We start from the raw sequence: 17,130 nt of genomic DNA, 5'->3' as shown, positions 1-17,130 counted from the left end.
CAAGAAACAGACTCAACTGCAGAGAACACAAGGACAGTCAACAGAGGGGGGGATCCCTGGGTGGCGCAGCGGTTTGGCGCCTGCCTTTGGCCCGGGGCACGATCCTGGAGACCCAGGATCGAATCCCACGTCGGGCTCCCTGCATGGAGCCTGCTTCTCCCTCTACCTGTGTCTCTGCCTCTCTGTCTCTCTCTGTGTAACTATCATGAATAAATAAATAAAATCTTTAAAAAAAAATATTAACAGAGGGAAGGGCGGGGTGAAACAGATGATGGGGATTTCCAAGGGAACCTGCTGTGACGAGCACTGGGAGATGTAAAAAAAAAAAGTGTTGAATCGCTGTATTGTACACCTGAAACTGATATAACACTGTATGTTAACTCTGGTGGAATTACAATTTTAAATTTAAAAATTAAAAAAAAGAAAGCAGTTCAGAAACAAAGAGGTGGTGCTGATCCATACTCGAATTCACAGAAGGGAGCAATGAAACCTAATCAGTATTATTCATAGCAACCTGTAGCCTCAGTGAGCACTTCGACCTTCTCATCTTCTCTGCCCTCCTTCCACCCCTCACAATGTTCCCAGGGCCCACCCCACCCTCATGCACACCCCCACACCCCCCCCCCCACACACACACACTTTTCTCCCCAGAGTCCAAATACTCTCTCCATCATGTCTCTGCTATTACCAGTTACCACGCACACCCTCACCCACATATTCTTGTCTAATGACCACATCCATCAGCAGATGGGCCTTAAAGCCACAATCAGAAACCACCACCCACGCTCCTTCGGAGTGAGGCCAACAACATCGCAAAGAGACCATTATCTTCTTCAACACTACCTCCAGGAAAGAACAAGTGCCACAGATGGCTACATTTTTCCCCCCTCTCAATATCATTATAATAAGAAAAGTGACAAAAATGCACTAGGGAACTGAAATTTTTGAAGTTGCAGAAAGTGAAGGTTTCAAAAATGATTTTATGTCAATGGCATTATAATGTAATGCTCCGGAAACCAAAAATGCCCCCCATAAATTATCTCATCACAATACCTTGTGCTGTGAAGTCATGGTAAGTATGACGCTGATGTTTTCAGTAGGAAAAATGGGCAACAGAACAATTAGGTGAATCATCCAAGGTCATGTAGAATAATAGCAAAACCAGGATGAGAATGGGAGTCACCAGACTTCAAGGCCAGAGATTCCCTCAGAGAAAGGGAAAAAAAAAAAAAAAAAACAAACGGGAAAAAACAAAGATGACTTTATTGTCATTACTGTTGGGTCTTTTCTGCACCACTTCCGACTCAGTTATGTAATTGACTCAACCAGTAGCATTACATGAGCACAACAGGAACTACAGGACCAAGCGCCCAGGGCCCAGCACAAATTGGGTATTCAATAAATATTTGTTGGGTGACTTACCAATACCACTGTTTTTTAAATTTAAAATATTTAATTATTGGGGCACCTGAGTGGCTCAGTGGGCTAAGAGTCTGCCTTTGGCTCAGGCCATGATCCTGGGGTCCTGGGATCAAGCCCTGAGTTGGGCTCCCTGCTCATGGGAGAGCCTGCTGCTCCCCCAGCTAGCGCTCACATACACATGTGCTCTGTCAAATAAATAAAATCTTTAAAAAATATATTCAGTTATTGCCTCTGAATTAGTGATGTCTCAAGTCCTGCTTCTTCCTGACTCTAATTCATCCACGTAATGCCATCAGATTGGTCTCCCTGAGATGCTCCTCATGAAGCTCTTCTGGCCAAAACCTATTAATGGGTAAGTGACAAATGCTCTAACATTCCAGATCTCCACTGTATGATCCAACTGCCACCCAATCTGCATTCAAGCTTTCTGTCCTAGCCTACTTAAATCCCCAAATGTGACTTTTCATCACGTGGTATAAAAAGCACGTGGAATCTCTATTCCTCAGAACCTCAGCTCTAGTAAACTTACAGCAAATCAAAACCTCTCCAAACTTCATGTTTTCTTTCAGTGAGATTGAATGCTAGTAGTCCACCTCTTGATCTAATTCATTGGGATCTAATTAACCTATTCAGAGTGTCAAATGGGATGTTTCTTCACCCAACCATAAACTGTACAGCCCCTTACAAGTGGTATCTATCAGCACTTCCCAAACTTTTCTGATCCCACAGCCTGGGGGAGACCCAGTGCCACATCTCTAGCAAGTTCTCATGAGTGCAAGGCTGCTGGTCTGGACCACACTTTGTGTGGGCAAGGGTACAGGCCACTCTCTCTTCTCCATGTTTTTTTCCAATTTTATGGTTTTCCATCTGAAATGACCCTCCCATTTCTCTTTAAACCCAAGCTCCAAAGTTCAGCTTAAGCTCAGTCCCTCTGAAGTCTTCAACAAGCCACTCCTGACGACACCAATGGCTCCCTTCTTAATTTCCAAAGCATCCATTGGGTGGCTGCACTATTTACGGGGGGAAATATTATTCTGCACATTGTAGATATAGTGAAATTCTAATTTGTTAATGATTTCTCATATCTTAAAGGAAAGAAACCCTAACTTACATTTCTCTATCCTTCCAAGTTAACCCACTGTATACATAAGAGCCTAGGATACATTTTGTTAACTACTTCCTTACAGAATGGTGTAGGGGGAAAAATAGATGATGATGGATGACAACCTAGTAATTCCAGGACCTAATCCTGGTTCCAACCACTAATGAAGACTTTGGACAAATTAAGCATTTGGGTAAACAGTGATTTAATCTGCATCTGTTTTTCCCTCCCTCTCAATCTTTTCTCTCAAATAAAATGGGAATACCATCACCTGACCATCTTCCTTCTGTTACTTCTGCTTCATTCTTAAAAAATTGTAGTGAGTACCAACACTTTACAACACATTATATTATGAGCCTCAGGTGATAACAAGGATGGCTAGGAAACAATTACTTCCTTCTAGGCAAATACATTCAACTGAGGACAACAAATATGCACAAAGCCGCAAACACAAGGCCGATTTTGACAAACGCGGTATTAGCCATGGTAGAAATGAGGTTAATGAGAACACAAAGAAAGTGAATGGGAATTCCAACTGGGAGAATAAAGAAAAGCTTGCTTGACACCCGAGCTAGGAAGTAAAAGACTTGTAAGGGGTTATTAGGCCAAAAAACCCCCAAAAAACAAAAAAGACAATCGGAGTCAGGAAAGCAAAGAATGTATTTTTAGTGTTCTCTGAAGTATTACAGGGTTCACTCAGTTTTTCCCAAATTTCAGTCATCTGGTTATCTGGTTATCTGGTTTTATGTACCCATTTTCTCTTTTCTATTATTTACTTAACAGTCTTTTAATTTTATTTAAATTCCAGTTAGTTGGGGCACCTGGGTAGCTCAGTTGGTAGCTGTCTTTGGATCAGGGCATGATCCCAGGGTCCTGGGATAGAGTCCCACATTGGGCTCCCTGCTCAGCGGGAAATCTGCTTTTCCCTCTCCCCCATTTGTGTTCTTCTCTCTCAAATAAATAAATAAAATCTTAAAAAAAATAAATTCCAGTCAGTTAACATACAGTGTAATATTAGTTTCAGGTGTATAATATAGGGATTCTACATTTCCATACATTACTCAGTACTTACCCTGACAAGTGCACTCCTTAATCCCCATCACCTATTTCACCCACCCCCCATCCTCTCCCCTCTGGTAACCATCAATGTGTTCTTTAGAGTTTAGTGTCTCTTTCTTGGTTTGCCTCTCTTTTTTTCCCTTTGCTCATTTGTTTTGTTTCTTAAATTTCACGAGTGAAATTATATGGTATTTGTCTTTCTCTTACTGATTTATTTTGCTTAACATAATACTCTCCAGCTCCATTCATGTCATTGCAAATTATTAGATTTCATTTTTATGGGTAATATTCCATTGTGTGTATACACACACACACACACACACCACATCTTCTTTATACAGTCATCAATTGATGGACACCTGGTTGTTTCTATGATTTGGCTAATGTAGATAATGCTGCTATAAACATTGGGGGGCTGTGTCCTTTTGAATTAGCATGTTTGTATCCTTCAGGAAAATACCTGGTAGTGCGATTGCTGGATTGTAGGGTAGTTCCAATTTCAAATTTTTGAGGAAACTCCATACTGTTCTCCAGAATGGCTACACCAGTAGCATTCCCACCAACAGTGCAAGAGGGTTCCCCTTTCTCCATATCCCTGCCAACACCTGTTATTACTTGTGTTGTTGATTTTAGCTATTCTGACAGTTGTGAGGTACTATCTCATTGTGGTTTTGATTTGCATTTCCCTGATGAGCAGTGATATTGAACATCTTTTCATGTGTCTGTTGGCCATCTGTAAGTTTTCTTTGGAAAAATGTCTATTCATGTCTTCTGCCCATTTTTTTAAAATGATTTTATTTATTTATTCATGAGAGATACACAGAGAGAAAGAGGCAAAGACACAGGCAGAGGGAGAAGCCAGCCCCATGCAGGGAGCCCGACGTGGGACTCGATCCTGGGTCTCCAGGATCATGCCTGGGCCAAAGGTAGGCGCTAAACTGCTGAGCCACACAGGCTGCAATTTTGCCCATTTTTAAATTGTATTATTCATTTTCGGGGTGTTGAGTTTTAGAAGTTTTTAATATATTTTGGATACTAAGCCTTTAGCAGATATGTCATTTATAAATTCAATTAAAATTTTTTAACTTAAGCAAATTTGCAGAGAAATACAATTTTATACCAATAGAGATATGACCAGTCAAATAGAACTACAAAAATAAACACCATGTCATAATCCCAAGTGTTGCCTAGTATGTTTTTATGTAAGGTAGGACACAAGAGGGTCACCTGGGTGGCTCAGTCAGTTAAGTATCTGCCTTTGGCTCGGGTCATTTCAGGGTCCTGGGATTGAGCCCCCCATGGGCCTCCCTGCTCAGCAGGGAGCCTGTTTCTCCTTCTCCCTCTGCCATTCCCCCCAACTTGTGTTCTCTGGCTCTCTTGCTCTCTCTCTTGCTTGCTCTCTCTCTCACACACAAATAAATAATCTTTAAAAAAAAAAGGTGAGCCACAAGAGGTATTTTCAAGCAAGATCTGGGGAGAGGAGTGAAAGCAAAGGAGCAGCCATTCTTGCTTTTTATGCTCAGAAGGTTGGGGCACGTGCTTCTGTGCCTCCCATACATTGCCAGTTCTTTGTTGGTTCACTTTGTTGGTGGAACAGGGCAGCTGAGCCTGCAGTTGAGCCACAATCCCCTGGACCCTCCCTCAGCATCTCTGACTCCTGGGCTAGGTGTGCATTGAGTTCCACAATGAAAGGCAGGTGCTTCATCAAGGCTGAAGGCAGTGAGAATGACACAGTTTCCAGTCAATTCTGATGGCTTCCAGGTCAGTTTCCCTTCCAGACTGCCTTCCCTGCAGACTCAAGCTCTAACATCAGACACAAAGACAGCAACTTCACAGGGACTGTTTAGCCAGCTCCCCCAATTGCATATGGTCAAATTTCTGTAATAATTCATTGACTACATGCATAATAATATATACAAATATATATGATAAACACACACATTTATATATACCCACATGTGTCCCCATCCCAGGAGTTCTGCTTCCTGCCTCTCTGGCTGAACTGTGACTGACACCACCTTGAACAAACATGATACATTAGCACTTAACAAATCTGGAAGTAGATATACGTATGTTTATGACATTATTTCCTGTATTTTGTTTGAAATGTTTCAGAACTTAAAAAAGAAGTTTTAAATGAAAAGGTAGAGTAAATAAATTAAAACCAGAATAAAGTTATTAAATTCCAACAGGGTAATGTTTTCTGCTCAGAAAGCTCAGAAAGGTCTGAGCTTTCTTTAAGCCTTACTTCTAATCCATTCCCTTTGCTCAGACAGAAATATTTGCAAATGTATTGAGAAGTGCTAACACCAAAGGAGACTTTCCTCTTAGATGAAAGACAGATTAAGGAAGAACTAAAGAGGGAATCACCTTGTCACTTTATTAGCTGATGCAATTTAATACTATTTCCATATACCCCTAAACCTACCACGCAAGCCATTCTTTGGGACATCATGTCATGTAGAAAGATAAAAGATTAGAAATGAGGAGAGGGCACTTGTGATGAGCACCGGGTGTTGTGTGTAAGTGATGAATCCCAGAATCCTACTCCAGAAACCAATGCTGCCCTGTAGGTTAACTAACAAAATTAAAAAAAAAAAACAAAAAACAAACCGGGATCCCTGGGTGGCTCAGCAGTTTAACGCCTGCCTTTGGCCCAGAGCATGATCCTGGAGTCCTGGGATTGAGTCCCACATCGGGCTCCCTGCATGGAGCCTGCTTCTCCCTCTGCCTGAGTCTCTGCCTCACTCTGTGTGTGTCTCTCATGAATAAATAAATAAAATCTTTAAAACAAAAAGATTAGATTAGAAATGACTAATGAAATGGAGTAATACAGAATCAAGAACAAAGGTCAGAGGATATCCCTGGAAGGAGGGTAGAGATGTCTTCTTCTTGGACGTTTGGAAAACTATAATGCTAGGTGAGCATTCAGAACAAAAATTTCAGAATAAAAATTCTGAAGTAAAAGGAAGGGGTATTTAGGAAGTTGACATTTCTATACCACCCATAAAGTTGAAAGAAAGAACATCTGGGGTGAAAGGGAGCAATGGAGTCAAGAGAAATCTGAGCTTAGGAAGTGTAGTCAACACCCAAGTAGGAGAAGACTACCGCCCAAGTGCATGGGTTTCAGAGCTGTGAAAAAGAGAAACCAACAAGCCTACATTTGCAACAAGAGAGAACGGAATAAGCAAATTATAGTACAGCCATACGTTGGAACACCACACTACAGCCATTAGAAAATATGTGGTTGTTCATTTATGAGCACAGTAAGGCATTCACAATACCACTGAGAGACAAAAATCAGATTAGGATACAAATTTACACACACAAAACGACAAATGTACACATTCGTATAATAAAAAGTCTGGAAGGCAAGCCACTGAAATGGGAGCATGTTTCATGTCTGGGTGGTCGAAGTTCTGGTGGGTTTTTTTTTCCTTTTTTTCTATATTTTCCCTTTTTTGTACAATCACTGTATATGACTTGATGAGCATCACATGATTCCCATAAGTGCAGACGACTGTTTCTGCCTGAATATTTGGTTAAGGAAACCAGAGACGAGATTCCTGTGTGTGTCTTGGGATTTGCTGGCTCTCCCTCCTAAGGCAGCCTCTGACTGTGTGGATGAATCAAGCTCATATTCTGCAGACCTCAAGGTGACACTGACACAATGCCAACCAACTGCCGGGCATTGGGCAACTTTAAGAAATTCTGAACTTGCAAAACAAATTAATTAGACACTCATGGTCCAGCCATTTCCCAGAGCACAGTAATGACTGAGACCTACCTACAGAGACGCCCTCAGCCATCTCACAGCAGAGGGTCACAGCATTCCAGTCTGGTGGTCTTACTGTCTTCACAATTTTAATGACGTGTGTGTGTGTGTGTGTGTGTGTGTGTGTGTGTGTGTACTGTCTTATTAAGGTAATACCTTCTGTGTCAGGGCACATGTTAAGCAGCTGTGCTGTGGGTGGCCCTGGCAGGCATGCTGCTGGGATGTGGGCGCTGCAGAGGTGTTGAGCTTTGCTTTCCAAGGCATATTCCAATTCTTGAGATGCCGGAGGCTCCAGGCTCAGAGGAGCTTCCTTAAAGCTCCTGGAGGCTCCATTTATCTCCATAACCGCCCTAGATGGAAATCTGGTCTGCAACTTCATCTGCTTTACACCAGGGGGCAGTGTCTGTCTATAGACAACAGCTTTCCTGAGGACAGACTGGGGCCAAGTGTAGCTCTGGTCTCTCTGAACTATGGTGCCCCATTCACCTAAAGTGATGGAAGAACACGAGAAAAGGGTCCCCGGTTTATCACCCCAACTCACGGCCACAGTCTGAGGGCAGAGAGTACTACATCTGAGGGTAGGGCAGCATAAAACTTGCTCAAACTAGCTGCAAACCATGGTGGATGCTCGATGTTCTTGGAGTCAGGATAGAGCAGCTCTAACTGATGCCACAAGTTCTCATCCCGGCTGAACACCTGGTGGTGCTGAGAGAGAATCCCTTGAGGCACAAGGACTGGTCCTAATGACTAACATGGAGAGGTCTTCACTGATGTTTCCTCTAGGAACTTGCTTAGGGTGGAGGGGTTGGGACCACCTTAGAGCTATCTCACCAAAGGAAGTCTTTCCATGCATCTCCTGGGGAGATTAAGACACGGAGGCAGATGCAAGCCGGCAGGAGACATTCGTTGTGACAGTGCTCTATACAGAGTTTAGTAAAGCTCCCTGAACAAAACTCCCTCGACCCCAAGCTCCTAACTGTGAAATTCACTGACCGCAATTTCCAAGGCTAACTGGTTAAAGGAACAGCAATGGGAGAGTGGACGGGTATTCCCATATGGTGAATTTTCTTCTAAGTATGGACATCTTTTCTTTTTTTTTTTTTTAATTTTTATTTATTTGTGATAGTCACAGAGAGAGAGAGAGAATGAGGCAGAGACACAGGCAGAGGGAGAAGCAGGCTCCATGCACCGGGAGCCCGACGTGGGATTCGATCCCGGGTCTCCAGGATCGCGCCCTGGGCCAAAGGCAGGCGCCAAACCCCTGTGCCACCCAGGGATCCCTGGACATCTTTTCTAAACATTTTTGTTTTTCAAAACTTAACAGAGAAGCAAAACAAAATAAAATTCATCAACCCACCCATACAATTAACTGGTTTCTTTTATTATATTTGCTTCCGATTTTTAAAATACAGTATTACGAATACAGAGCAAATCTCGTTGATAGCCTTTCTAGTCCCAACCTGTCCCTTCATCCCCTGGAGGTAACCAACCTTTGAATTGAGCGTGGAGCCTTCCACTCCATGTGTTTATACTTCTACATTGTCCATTTACATTCATAAACCAAATGTGGGATTGTTTCCTATGTTTGTACAAATTTTTATGAAGAGCTAAGTATCACATTGTACACATCACGCTGGCTGTTTTTTTTTTTTCTTCATTTAACATCGTGTTTTAAAAATTCATTCCTGTGGCTATTTATAGATCTGCTTCATTTACTTCAACTGTTATATTCTATCAAATTTCTACCACATTTTAATTATCTGGTCCCTTTTTGAGAGTCATTCAGGTGGCCACTAACTTTTGTTATTACAAATGGTGCTGCAATAAACATCCTGGATATGCATGACATCCTTATGCACATGTTCAAGAGACAGCGGGATGATGTACACTAGGAGTCCAATGCTGGGTTTTAATTGTGTTAGTGCCAAATTGTTCTCTAAACTGCTAGTCCCCGCTTCTCCTCATCTTCATCACACCTGTACTGTTAGACTATTTAATGTTTGCTAATCTAATAAGTGTGAAATGATATTTCATAGTCCTTTAATACACCTGTCCCAGATGACTACCGAAGGTAAACATCTTTTCACATGTTGACTAATGCACTCTTCTCTTCTGCACACTACCTGGTCAATCATTCGACCTCCTAAAGAAGGTATTTATTGCGTAAATGACTTGAATGCACTGGATCTGATAAATAAGGTTGGGGTTATTAAGAGTTTCTATTAAAATAATGCACATCATTGAGGACCATACATACCTCAAGCTCTGGTTCACAGTGACATCACGATTTTGCTGGTGAAACTAATGCTTGTTATGGGTTATAGGTTCTTGCTTGCTAATGGATGTTTTAGGCCCTGTGCAAATTATACTACAATCTGTGATTCGTGATCCCTAGGAAAATGAAGGAGCTGGAGTCTATAGCTTAGAACAAAGAAGTAGGATCCATTTTCACTCTGTGTCTAAAGGGATCCAAAAACAAAGAATTGTATTCCAACACTCCTCCTCCAGACAGCCTGGCAAATAAACACACACATACACAAACACCAAATAATGATGATGGTGTCAACCCTGAATCACTGTCAGGAAATAGAAACAATGTACACAGAATAATTCATATTTAAATACCACAAATAGCTCTTACCCAAGGGAAGGCACACATTTCTGGAGAGTGAGAATTTCACTAACTGCAAAACTGTAAACACTACCGCTTGTTCATAAGACTATTTTTATATAAGGCACTTATTTTTTCCTTTAGATTTTTGCTTATGTACTTTCAAACCACATTATCACTATTATCAGGGGCATCTGCATCATATAAAGAGAAGTCTACAAAATCTTTTTTTTTTTTTTTGAACTCTACAAAATCTATATCTGTTCCTCATGTATCTGAAAGCTGACCACTACAGAGATTTCAAAGATTGTGTTTACAAAGAGTGTGAATGTTAAGTCTCCTAGCTGAAGGAAACTGGATATTGAGGTAACTTTTGATGAGCTCCAAGATGGTATCAATAATCCGTGAAAACAGTTAACCTAAAGACCCTGAGAGTTGGCTTTGTAATGTGGTTTTGTGCTTTTGATTTTTGATTTTTATTTTTTGAAGATTTTATTTGTTCATGAGAGACACAGAGAAAGGCAGAGACACAGGCAGAGGGAGAAGCAGGCTCCTCAAGGGGATAGCAATGCGGGACTCAATCCTGGACCCTGAGATCACGCCCTGAGCCCAAGGCAGGTGCACAACCACTGAGCCACTCAGGCATCCTCAGGTTTTGTTCTTTTAGTTTGAACTTGGGATATGTCTGAAGTAAAGGCAGTTAAAACCTTTATTTAAAAATAATAATAATGGCCCCAGAAGGAAATAAAGGAAAGGATATAAAACCTGCTATCTCTGTCTCTCTAGTTTTGTGTTTCTCAGCTGGGGATGGTCATTACCAAACCACAGATGCAGAAAAGGCTCCTGCTGTAGCAGAGGCTCCCTGTCTGGCTGACCCTCTCTCTGGCAATCCCATCTACAACGTGCAGGGCTCCCTGGCAGGGCTCCCTCTCCCTGGCACTGCTGCTGCGCAGGTGGTCTGTTCGTTCCTTGGGCAACGGTACACCAGGGCTTTGGGTTTTATCTCGAATTTTTTTAAGTCACCTCTATACCCAATATGGGGCTCGAACTCACAACACCAAGATCAAGGTTCCACCAACTGAGCCAGCAGGCACTCCGGGGCTTTGGGTTTTAAAGCAAACATCAACTTCCCACCTGAGCCTACCCTGAATAGGGCTTCTTACTTTTTCCTCTGTTGGAAGAAGCAACCTCCACAAGATAATGAAAGCATCATTTTACAACTGTGTAATAAGGCTCCCAGGACTCCCACTCACAGGCCGAGCCTAGCTGAAACCATCTCCAACAACAGACTTGGTAGAGAGATCTTTGGTGATGTCACTGTCATATCCAGGATAGCTATGGGCGACCTCAGGACCACCTGAATCATGTATCTCAATGGGGTGGTTAAGTCCTCATAAACAGGTACCACTATGAAGGATTCACTTCTGTCTGGATGGACCCATCTACCCTGTTGGGATAGATACAGCTACAGGGTGCCTCCCAGCCCACACCTACAAAATAAACATCACTTATTCCCAACGTTTTTTTTTTTTTTTTTTTTTAAGATTTTATCCATTTACTCATGAGAGACACAGAGAGAGAGAGAGGCAGAGACACTGGCAGAGGGAGAAGCAGGCTTCCTGCGGGGAGCCCGATGCAAGACTCGATTCCAGGACCCCGGGATCATGCCCTGAGCCAAAGGCAGACACTCAACCACTGAGCCACCCAGGTGCCCCCCAACACTCTTAAGATCTGATTCTTTGACTCCTAACTCTGGGAAACAAACAGGGGTAGTGGAAGGGGAGGTGGGCGGGGGGCTGGGGTGACTGGGTGATGGGCACTGAGGGGGGCACTTGATGGGATGAGCACTGGGTGATATGCTATATGTTGGCAAATTGAACTCCAATAAAAAAAATAATTTAAAATTTAAAAAAAGATCTAGTTCTTTGATGGCAAACACTGACCACATGTCAGGCAGGCATCAGTGGACAGTCAGTCACAGGCTTAGAGCTCTTTGCTACTAAACACTAACCAGGGCAGCCGGGGTGGCTCAGCGGTTTAGCACCTGCCATTAGCCGAGGGTGTGATCCTGGAGGACGGGGGTCGAGTCCCGTGTTGGGCTCCCAGCATGGAGCCTGCTTCTCCCTCTGCCTGTGTCTCTGCCTCTCTCTCTCTCTGTCTCTCATGAATAGATAAATAAAAATCTTAAAAAAAAAAGATTAAAAAATTAATAAAATAGGGATCCCTGGGTGGCGCAGCGGTTTAGCGCCTGCCTTTGGCCCAGGGCGCGATCCTGGAGACCCGGGATCGAATCCCACGTCGGGCTCCCAGTGCATGGAGCCTGCTTCTCCCTCTGCCTGTGTCTCTGCCTCTCTCTCTCTCTCTCTCTGTGTGAATATCATAAATAAATAAATAAAATTAAAAAAAATTTAAAAAAAAAAAAAAAAAAAAAAATTAATAAAATAAACACTAACCAACTGGGTCAATCATAAAGAAGAGTAAGCAACAGAAACAACAGGTCCTGAACTCAGATCAGTGGCTATTCCAAGGCGGCACTCCCTCAAGATAAACTTCTTCTCTGTGCGTGGATACCTGTCTAGGCCTGTAAGAAGATAACGACAGCAGGTGGAGTACAGGGATGGGAGGTGGCACTGTTCAGAAAAGGAGTCATATTTCTGGGATGCTTGGTTAGAAGAGGAAAGAAAAAGAATTTTCCCAAAGAAAACGTATTATAAATGAACATCAGGCATCACGGATACAATTCTGTTCACTCTTTTGTGATTTAGGAAATACTTTTTCCCCACATGAAAATTACATTTAAAGCTGAAACAACGAACATAAAGGAACTTCAGAATACTGCAGATTTGTGAACTAACAACTGGCTTTGCTAGAAAAAGGACTGACAACCTCTATCAGTCCATCATTCGAATAGGTTTTCTGGCTGGTGATAAAATCGGCTGAACTTGCAAATATTTTAGTGGAAAAAGTAATCAGTAAGACAGCCTGTACCCTTCCCCACCCCCATCTTCCTGTTGAGCAGTTGCCTTATGTGGGATTTAAGCAACTGGTTGGAGTGGCGGTTAGACTCATGACTTCCCTATACTTTCCCCAGGATAATTATCATTGCAGGTCATTGTACTCGTTTAACTGTCTGCCTGCCTCTCCCCCCAACCCCCCAGAAGATAAGCTTCAAGGGAAAGGGGCTTTGCTTTGTCCACCACTGTGGCCCCTGCTAAGCACATAGTAGGCACTCACTAAACAGGTGTTGAATGAAGGGGTGGTACAAGGACTCACTCACAGTAGATACCAGTAAAGAATGTGTGAATGAAGCGCCTTTAGAATATCGGGAGAAGTAACTGATGCTCAGTGGCCCAGTCAGGCTGGCAAAGGAGGAGTAACTCCTGCCTGGCAGAGTCTATCTATAGTGACCTTGAGCATTCCAAAACCTACATTTCTAAGCTGGGGTGGGCAAGCAGTCTGAGAGTTCTGTGCAACCAAGAAACGATTCTATTTTATAAGCACACGTCGTAGACGGCCTTATTCAGCTTGTAAAAGTCTCAGCCCGAGGCTGGCCTCTGGGCAGAATGACCCAGCAGAACTTGCACCCGAGTGAAATAAAGCCTCTTCACGGAAAGCATCTGGCACAGGAGGCCCCCTGGAACCCAGGGAAAGACGGTGAGCGGAGACCCAGACGTGAGGGAGGCCGCTCGGGATGGGGCCGGGCTCTCCCAGGGCCCCGGATTCCAAGGTGACCGGAGCCACAGGTGAGGACAATCCCCTCCATCCCCTGGCGCATTCCCCGCGTCTCGCAGGTAACCGGGGAAATGGGCACCGTTTATCCTCCGGCTCAAAGGCTGAAGCACAGCTCCCGCGCTCCTTCCCCCACGCGGGGTGGCGGGGTGGCGGGGGGGCACCGCCCTAGGGGGCAGGCTCGCAGGCCAGGCCCGGCGGCGACCTCGGCGACCTCGGCGACCTCGGCGACCTCGGCTCGCGCGGGGGGCGGGGGGCGGGGGGCGGGGGGCTGGGGCCCCCGGGGTTGGCGCGCCTGCGGCGGGGGCGGGGGTCGGCGGGGGCGGGGCACTCACCTGCAGCAGCACCGCCAGCAGGAAGCACAAGTACATCTGGTAGATGCCCATCTCCCCCACCGCCTGGAACGCCTCCTCCACCTCCATGGCTGGCCCGGCCCGGCGGCCCCGGCTCGGCCCCGGCTCGGCCCCGGCGGCGCGGAGCGGGCGCGGGCGCGGGCGCGGGCGCGGGCGCGGCGGCGGGGGCGGGGGCGGGGGCCGCGGCGGGGAGGGGCGGGGAGGGGCGAGCGCGGGAAGCGGCGGGGGCGGGGCAGGGGCGGGGCGGGGGCGGGGCGCTGCTCTGCGGCCGCCGCCCGACCGCGGGGCTTCCCGGCGGGGCGGTGGGTGCGGGCGAGGCCGGGGTGCGCGGCCTCGGGGGCGAGGGAAGCGGGCGTGCGCTCGGGCTGCGGCATCCCCGCGGATGGAGACCCGGGCCCTGCCTGGGCGGGCGCGCGGAGGCGGGGCGGCCTGGCGGCGGCTGGCGCGGGTGCCCGTTCGTACAAGTCGGGGGCCGTGCGGGAGCCTCGGGAGGAGAGCGCGCCCTCACGGTGCTAGCTCGGTGGGGATCGCGGGGCCGCAAATCCTCGCAAAGCCGCGAGATTCATTTGCGAGCCGCAATCTGCCCGGGGGCCAAGGGCCTGCGGAGAGCGCGGGGGGCGGAGGGCGGGAGGGGAGGGCGCCCCGCGGTGGGAAGGGCCGGCGGCATCCGCGGGGCGGGCCGGGTGGAGGAAGGGGGGCCGGGCCCGGGAGCCGGTCCCCTCGTTCCCGCACCGCCTGAGCTGCCGGCCTTCCCTGGGCCAGGCCCTGACGCCGGGACCCCGCATGTTTTACTGAGGCTGCACATCTAGGACAGTGAGACAGGCCTACGGTTTCTTCTCTTCCTCCCTTCCTGCCCCCGTCTGCGTTTGGCCGTGAGCTCACGGCGGCTTCGTAGCGGGGTTGGAAGTGTCTGGTAAAACCCTCCTTGAAACCATCTGGACTGCGCACATGGTTATGACTTTCCGTTCTTAAATTACTTTTTTTGGTTTGTAATAAACTTGTTCATCTTGTTCTCTTAGGGTTTATAAAATCATGCTCTCTCTCTCTGTCTATGCCATATTTTTCATTGTTAATATTGTTTATTCTTCACTCGTACCAGTCGTGCTAGAGGTTTCTCTCTTTTTTTTTTAAAGACCCATTTTTATTTTGTGGTTTTTCTCCTGTGTTTCTTTGCTTTCTATTTTATGGATTATGTGGATTCCTCCTTACTTTTATTCCTGTGTGATTGTTTTATTAGGTACATGACTTGAAAGTTTAGCTTAATTGCTTTTCATTTTACTTTTTAAAGAATAATTACATTTCAGGCTATGCATTTCTCCTTGCTCTGTCCTACAACTTTTGTCATGTGGCTTTTGTTGCCTTTAGTTTGAAATATTCCATGACATAATGTCCTCTTTAAACCAATGAACTGTTTGTTAAGGCTTGCTTGCTTGCTTGCTTGCTTTCCTTCTCTCTTTTCCTTCTTTCTCTTTCTTTCTTTCTTTCTTTCTTTCTTTCTTTCTTTCTTTCTTTCTTTCTTTCTCCAAGTTAAATGTTATTGCTGTTTTTAACCATCCTTTTATTGTTGAATGGTACTTTAAATATTTAAATGCTTTGCGAACAGAGATGATATTAAATCTTGGATATTGTTTGAGGTTTCTTGGGACCAAGTATGCAGTCATTTTAGAAAAATGGACTGAATGTATAGCAAATATTCTCCATTTGTTTGGGTGTAAGGTTCTCTATATATTAGATCAAGCTTGTTAATTGTACTCAAGTAATGTTTCCACTGGATATATCAGTTTTTAATAACTGTCAGAATCTTCCAAAATGTTTATCATTATGCAGTTTTTATCACGTTCTTTTTATTTTTGTAGGTTTGTAAAATTACCAATTGAATCATTTCTTTTATCATGATAAAATACTTCTTTTCCCTTTTAATGCTTTTTGTCTTGATTTTTATTTTGTCTAATGTTAATATTGCTGCATCAGAGATTCTTTTGGTATTATTTTCCTTGTAATCTTTATTTTCATACTTTTGTGTTCATTATGTTCTAGGCATATTTATGGAAGGAGGATCTTTTTGTCCATCCAATTTGATAGTCTTTATCTTTTAACATGTGAATTAAATCCACTTATATTTATTGTGAGTGATATATTTAGAAATATTTCTACCATTTCATTTTGTTTTCTGTTTGCCATCTTTTTCCTTCTTTTCCTTTTTGGCCATCTGTTGGGCTCCAAAAGCCATTTTTATCCTGCCCATCTCTTTTTTGCTCTTTTGGGGACCTACAGATTACATTATTATTATTATTTATTATTATTATTATTATTTTGGTAGTTACTCCTATATTATTAGCATCTACATAACTACACACTCTTCTCTAATGTTCATAGGTACTTAATACACCTATTCTCTTTTCAAACTTATAGGAACCTACCTACACAAGATTCTGAAGGTATACAGAACAAGTCTCCCCGAAATGTGTCACTTCAGCATGTTGACTATTTTTAGCAGAAGGCAATAGAGGTACAGCGGACTCAAGAAACATTTTTTTCTCCTTAAATTGCCTAAAAGAATTTAGATGGGAGGCCTAACCCAGAAAAAGAATGATTACTAAGAGATAACTTTTTTTATCTGAAAGACTTATCTGAATGGCAAGACAAACGTAATTACCAACCATCTGCTCTTCTTACTGTCCAATGAATCACCCTTTACCTTTTACTCCAAGCCCCTTTTCCATTCCTTATTTCAGGGTAGCATATAGGTCTCAAGTGCCCCACTTGTCCTTGGATATCATATTCCCTGTATGCATTAAATTAAATGTTTTTCTCCTGTTAATCTAGCTTTGTTATTATTAAATGAGCCAAAGAACCTCGAATGGTAAGAGGAAAATGTTTTCTCCCCAACAATTCTAAGAATGCTTTATCTGAGAAAACACAGGAGGACATAAAGATGTTATATTCCAGAATATTTCATAAGGTGTCTCCAGAAATTACTGATGTGGTGCTAAAACATTGGTGGAGGGCAGCCCCGGTGGCTCAGCGGTTTGGCGCCACCTTTGGTCCAGGGCGGGATTCTGGAGACCCAGGATCGAGT

The 17,130-nt window shown here is 44.3% G+C and overlaps 1 protein-coding gene and 1 long non-coding RNA gene across 8 annotated transcripts in view; one reads left to right on the top strand and one right to left on the bottom strand.

Annotated features, from left to right (window-relative positions):
* SLC22A15 (solute carrier family 22 member 15) overlaps positions 1 to 14,175 on the bottom strand; it is an 81,518-nt gene extending 67,343 nt beyond the window's left edge. For all 6 annotated transcript variants that reach the window (XM_035700791.2, XM_025453410.3, XM_035700790.2 and 3 more), the window contains exon 1: positions 14,034 to 14,175. In XM_035700791.2, the coding sequence (XP_035556684.1) occupies positions 14,034 to 14,120 (87 nt within the window). In that variant the 5' untranslated portion in view covers positions 14,121 to 14,175. The remainder of the gene's footprint in view (positions 1 to 14,033) is intronic.
* Positions 13,103 to 16,912, top strand: LOC118351211 (uncharacterized). 2 transcript variants are annotated; one of them, XR_007402910.1, is made up of 2 exons: positions 13,103 to 13,712; positions 16,464 to 16,912. It is a non-coding gene; the product is annotated as an uncharacterized LOC118351211 (long non-coding RNA). The 2 variants fall into 2 exon arrangements; XR_007402909.1 differs by lacking the exon at positions 13,103 to 13,712 and adding an exon at positions 14,702 to 15,002.
* Positions 16,913 to 17,130: the final 218 nt, after the last annotated feature.

Source organism: Canis lupus, chromosome 17 (assembly GCF_003254725.2).
Source record: "Canis lupus dingo isolate Sandy chromosome 17, ASM325472v2, whole genome shotgun sequence".
Taxonomy (NCBI): Eukaryota; Metazoa; Chordata; class Mammalia; order Carnivora; family Canidae; genus Canis; species Canis lupus.
This window is presented reverse-complemented; position numbering and strand designations above follow the sequence as displayed.